The sequence below is a fragment of the Bipolaris zeicola genome (assembly GCF_000523435.1).
Source record: "Bipolaris zeicola 26-R-13 unplaced genomic scaffold scaffold_513, whole genome shotgun sequence".
NCBI classification, from domain to species: domain Eukaryota; kingdom Fungi; phylum Ascomycota; class Dothideomycetes; order Pleosporales; family Pleosporaceae; genus Bipolaris; species Bipolaris zeicola.
The window spans coordinates 1-6,030 of record NW_006912562.1 but is presented as its reverse complement, the minus strand read 5'-3'; the positions used below and the strand labels follow the sequence as shown (position 1 = coordinate 6,030).

At 45.4% G+C, this 6,030-nt stretch overlaps 2 protein-coding genes across 2 annotated transcripts; both read right to left on the bottom strand.

Moving 5' to 3' along the window:
• Window positions 1-657: 657 nt before the first annotated feature.
• COCCADRAFT_112912 (uncharacterized protein) lies at window positions 658-2,229 on the bottom strand (the record flags this gene model as incomplete). The annotated part of the gene is made up of 2 exons (XM_007720547.1): window positions 658-809; window positions 867-2,229. The coding sequence occupies 2 exons, from the start codon at window positions 2,227-2,229 to the stop codon at window positions 658-660; spliced, it is 1,515 nt and encodes a 504-aa protein (XP_007718737.1).
• A 1,067-nt stretch (window positions 2,230-3,296) lies between these two features.
• COCCADRAFT_112913 (uncharacterized protein) lies at window positions 3,297-5,186 on the bottom strand (the record flags this gene model as incomplete). The annotated part of the gene is made up of 3 exons (XM_007720546.1): window positions 3,297-4,043; window positions 4,117-4,671; window positions 4,728-5,186. 3 exons carry the CDS (start codon window positions 5,184-5,186, stop codon window positions 3,297-3,299), a joined length of 1,761 nt encoding a protein of 586 aa, XP_007718736.1.
• Between the last annotated feature and the right edge of the window lie 844 nt (window positions 5,187-6,030).

Below are 6,030 nucleotides of genomic sequence, written 5' to 3'. Positions count from 1 at the left end.
TCAAGGCTCGTTTGATGTCCCACGCACTCCCATATGCCTCTGAGTGACACTACTGCCGATACTGATCCGAGTAGTCTTGCCTGCGCCGTTACATAAGCCTGGTTTAATATACTAGTCTAAAAAGCAAGTTAGCTCTGCGCGATGTCAGATTCTAAAGTATACTTAGTAGTACGATATAGTAGTAGCTTCTATGTTTATAATTCTGTTGATATGGCTTCACGCTAGGCCCTAGAACCTAAGGTATGTATAGTGGATATGACCTTTACAAAGCTTATATATTGCAGGCAAACGAACGGGTTGTCATTGTGGCAATCGCCAGCAACAGCTGTGGTAGTATGGTCTGACGCAGATAAGGCTAGTATGGGCGCAATTGGTGTTACTTGTAAAGTCGGTCCCTACGTGCCGGGACGCACGGTGTGACGGGACACCTTCTCGTCCGGACGCTCGGATTGCCTGTAACATCCTCAAATGGAGACGAGCAAGATGCGCATCCATTCTGCAACCGTTATCCTCTGAGCATATTAGCCTCCGATGCCAAAAATCGCGATGATCCTTCCTGTTACTTATAACACATTTATTCTATAAGAAAGGCACTTATCTAAGAGAGAGATTTTGAATATCTTAGCATAGATCTAATGAATAATTATTCTATGTTAGCTACATATATAATCCAACCTTAACTCCTCCATCTGTAGCCATAGTAATAACTAACAACTCTTTCCATGGTCGATCATCTCGTGGCTCAATACGAGCGAAACGCTGGAGAATTCTAGCCGTTACAAACAACGCTTCAGTCATCGCATATTGTTCTTCATCATGGTTAGCGTAGGGTTTATGAAAGCGGGTACAAATGGGATATAACTTACGGCCAAGGCAAACACGAGGACCTCCATTAAAGGGCAAGTATGCCCATCCTGGCCTAATAGTCTCCCATCGCTCAGGTTTAAACTCGTCGGCATCCTCCCCGAATATATCTTTCCTTCTCTGCATCACATACACAGAATAGGTAACCAAAGTGCCTTTGGGTACAAAAATGGGGCTCTTCTGGTCGGCGCCTCCCCCTACTGGTAACAAAGTATCGACATATGCTTTGCGTCCGTTGATTGGAACGACAGGGTACAGTCTTAGAGCCTCGTTGATGCAGTACTTAAGGTATTTGAGATCCCGAAGAGCGCTATATGTTGGAATCTTCCCCTGCAGAGTGCCAATCTCTTCCTTAAGCTTGTTCCATATGTCTGGTCGGCGGGCAAGATGAAAGAACATATTCGATAGTAGCGAGGCTGTTGTATCACGACCAGCAACAAGGACGTTGAGAATTTCGTCACGGATACGCTTCTTGTCGGTTGTAACCTTTGAAAGCTCCTGGAGAAAAATGTACCTCTGGTTCGGCGGATGTTTTTGTTCCTGGGCTTCCAGATTTTGTCGGTGCTCCATTGCCTGCTCGACAATTTGGTCTACGAATTGATGACAAGCATCAATTGCTATCTTCGCACTTTTGCTCTTTGGAAGAATTTTGGCCAGTGTGAAACCTTTCCGTGACGTAGCAGCAATGTCTTCCTCTGCGGCATTGAAAGCACTCGCAAAGTCCACATCTGATGTAGACCTTCCACGTAAAGAGTGAACCGAGCGACCAAGTAGAAACTCTGTAGCAGAGTCGATGGTAAATTTGAAAAAAAGATCTTGGAGATCTACGGTGGATCCATCACCAGGAATGTGTTTCCACAAGTCTTGGACGTATACTTCTAAAGCATCGATATCTGCTACTTGATCTCGTGTAAAGCTTGGACGAATCATTGCTCGCGAATGCGACCAGTGCTCACCATCTGTGGTGAAGATGCCACGTCCGAGAAGAGGGCCAAAGATCGGTAGCCGGTATTCAAGACCATAATCTTTGAATTTGAGCGATAGCATAGTCTTAACGTTTTCCGGCTCCGCAGTGTAGATAGCAGATGTTCCCAATATCCGATAAGACCAAGTGTTGCCCCAGGCTCGTGTCTGCTTGAGCCGGTGCTCCAGAACACAATGGTTCTTGCCCAAAATAGCAAGCTCACGAATAAAGTTGATTCCGAAAAGAACATTTTTGTAGGGATACTGAGCAAGAAGAGGTTGACATCTGTTTGCCTGGATGAATTGGCGTTGCTTCCATTTAAGGACTAACGAGGATGCAATAAAGTGGAGAAGTAACAAGGAAGCAAACGCAACGATAGCAGAAAATCCGTTTAATTCCATCATAAGATAAGAAGTTTGAACTGCAAGAGAAATGTGATTCGGACTGACGCACGTACATCAACATACAGCAAACATAGTTATATTTCCTTTATTTCCATAGAAATTTCCTGCACCTGTCAGCTATCAGCTGTCTATCAGATGCTTGAGGATCCCTGTCTATTTTTTGCCGTTATACCACTCATGATACGCAGGAACTACGTCGGCCCGACTTTTTTCACTAGTTTGTGCTATGTTATATCTCTCGCTTAGCGTGCTGCTTCTAGCGTCAAAGACCTTTGCCAAGCATATCTAGACAACACTGTATGAATCGTAATGTGGATACCCTCAGCGTCTACGGAGAGACTCGGTTCTTCTACAAGCACTCACGATCTTTCATTCATACCGAGGAAAGACCTAGCACGGCTAACATGATCACGCCATTCGTACTTTGGTACACATGGACAAAAGGAACGGAGAACGTCGGAAGTCGTCCTACAATGTAATCTACATGTGATGCCGGATACGATAAAAGGCGGAAAAATCGAAGCACTAGCTGCTTTGGCACAAAGAAATGTCTCAGACTAATCCGGTTTCAGAGACGGAATCTTGTGTGCTGGAGTAGCATATATAGTCTAACTCCGGCACGCACAAGGTCTTATATTATCGCATCTTATGTGAGGCTCTTGACACAATCATGGTATGATATTCTAAAACCAGTGTAACGTCCATCCCTTAGTGACGCAAATCCCTACGTGACGCAAGCAACCAATCAGCTGTCTTGAACCAAAGATTTTTCCCAATTCTCGCGATTTGATTGGTTACTTGCGGCACGCCCGGATTTGCGCTACGCAGGGAAGGATGTTATTTCGGAAAGCTTCCTTGGTTTACCTGTCTACGTGCTCAGCTAATGGTGATATACTTCACGGCGACTCTTGTTGCTTTGTTTGAATCATTCATAATGTCACAATCGAATGGAAACAATTAGGTTGGGGCCGTCAATAGGCTTGACTTTTTATGCTACAGAAATGAAAATGAAGTATAGTAGAAGGAATATTAGGGCAAGAGTTTAGAGATTGGTTGTCGGTTACTTAAGAAGATTGATTCGCTGAATGAACCCTCACGTAGCACTGTCTTGGTTGGCTGACAGCGCCATCCAACACATCATACGAATTGAGATCTGTGGGGCAGGGTGAGAGTTCGAGATTCCAGACAATCATAGCTACGTACATACGTAAGCTGAGGTATGCAAATCTTCGGCCAAAGCAAATTCTCGGTCCAGCGCCAAAGGGCATTGTAGGGCCGGCTTGTTGGTCAAAGTCGTAACCGGAGAATGAGGGTGCAAATTCCAAATCACCCACTGACGCAACGTCCTTTTTGGGCTTGAGCCACCTTAGCGGTTCAAATTGTTCGATGGTCTCTTCATCCCATTCCCCGACTCTTTTCTTTGCGTCGTTGGAAGATTTTGAACGTAGACTCTCATCAACGTGAAATGCTGGCGAAAGGTAACTCGGTCCACGAGTGTACATGAAAATCGTTGTACCCTTAGGCACGGGGTGACCCAGAACAACCGTATCGACAATGCTCTCTCGCAAATTGATCTGTACTGAGTGCTGATAGCGAAGCCCTTCTTCAACGAACGCGTCTAAATATGGAGCTGGAGTGGTGATGATCTCCTCAACCGTAGGTTGGCGATTTTCCGCTCGCGCAGCAGCAAAAACACTGTAAAGATGGTCTCGAAGGATGCTTTGCTGCGCTTCATTATCGCTGAGAAATTTTACTATCCAGTTCATAGTTGTCGCGGTAGTCTCATGGCCGGTTGCCATATACCCAAGTAGCTGATTTATATCCGTTAGTGAACTAAAACAACTAATTGTATGAGAGAAGAGTTGCAAAGAATGATCTACATACCTCGTCTCGCATTCTTGCGCTATCATAAATAGGCTGCCGACCAGCTTTGATTGCAGCGTTCTTCTCCCGCAAAACCATGTAGTCCATCGAGCACTGTGCTTTCACTTCGCCTTTGTGAGCCTCTATTCTTTCTGCGCACTTAATAATGGTCGAAGAAAGAAAGATGCGCTGCCGTTTGAGAAGTCCTCGCGCTGACGTAAAGGTAGCAATCAGCCGCATCTTCAGTTTAGGCCATGGCGATCCTAGTATACGGTCAAGAAGACCTATACTACCTACGAGGCAACTCATGCCCTCTGATAGTGTTATCGTTGGGAATACAACAGCTTCATCCTTGTTTGCTGGCAGTTGCACGCAGGCTTGTTTAACGGCGTTGATATACGCTGGAAGCGCACAAGGGCCTGCAGAAAAACCGAACGCTGCAGTCCACAGGGTATCGAGAGCGGTAGCATTGAGATCGCGTTTGGCGTCGAATGGTCTCCCGGCAGCCTTCTCTCCTTTGCATTGCCATAGTTTCACTAGCGTCTGCGCATTATTGTACAAAGACGGAGCAACGACCTCAGGACACAATTAGCAAGAGAAATCTCTATTTGAGAATTGCTTAGCATACTGACATTATGTAAGAAGCCAGGGGTCATTAGGTCCTTGACCAGCTCTTTGTTTGACTTGAACCGTGGGTCGAAGGAAGTCATGGAGATGTGGTGCTCTGGAACGATCGCTCCAAAAGTATCTGCGTTACGTTTGCTTCGGTCGAATTCTTTCGTGCGGCGATACATGATGTCGTAACTCTCCCAAAAGTCATTCAGGACTATATATGGTTTCAGGAAAGGCGCAATAAAGATTTGAACCACGGGGGAGTTGTGACGACGGCCTATTTCACCTAGCCAAGGTCGAAAACTAAGACCCCGACTGCGGTACGCTTGCATGTCAGGTAAGTCACCCAACAGCCTCGAGGCAGCATGTTTGTTGTAAGGAATTCCGGGTATAGGCTTTGGTAACGCCCAGCGGTAAAGCCACGAAATGCCCAAAACAAAGCCAACGAGGCCAAGAGACAATGTTTGATAGCCAGACATTGTGATGATGAGTGAATGCAATATGAGGTTAAGAAAAACAATATTGCATGTTTTGAAGGTACAAGACTGATAGCAAGATTTCACAGACAAGAAAAGATCAAATCTTAAATACCTCAGATTAGCAAACAACGTGTTGTAGCACTAGTTCTTTATTAGTTACGTAAATGTTAATGACTTATCTAAGAACATTTGTATGTACTTGTAGTACACGTAGGTGTCTGTCTTCTCGCAGCTTGCCTCCAACTTACGGTGTTAGGGCTATCCTTGTAGGCCAAGTAGACCCATCCCTGCTTTGCAAGGGTATACCCACCTCCTGCTATGCAGGGATAGTTTTGCGGCACATACTAGTACGTACGAAGTACCACCGTAGTACCACCGTAGTGCACCGGGAAAGCTGGACTGACACTTATTTACCCGACGCGCCATTATGTATTTGCATGCTAAGCTGCATCAGACGTTTCATCGCCTCGGGATCATGTCGGAATCCAATATCCACAGAAATTGCCCCCACCTGACTGTCACTTCGATTTGCTATGGGGTCTGTTATGTTGGAAAATGTTGCGGTCACGTTCTCTTATATCTCGTTCTTCATGTAATATCAGTCGGCTTTGTTGCGTTTTTTTTGCTTCACTACTGGCACCCTCATGCGATGGATAGGACAATATACGGGCATCCTCGCAGACTCTATGACCATGCTCTTCATTAGTAGAGTGCGAGGTGCCATATTAGCAAATCGCTTGTTGGATTGGAAATGAATAAGGCTTGGCGTTCCGGGTAAACCGCTGGTCTAGATGAGGTACTGAGCATGTATTATTATTATTATTCCATTATAGTCTAGTGAGCC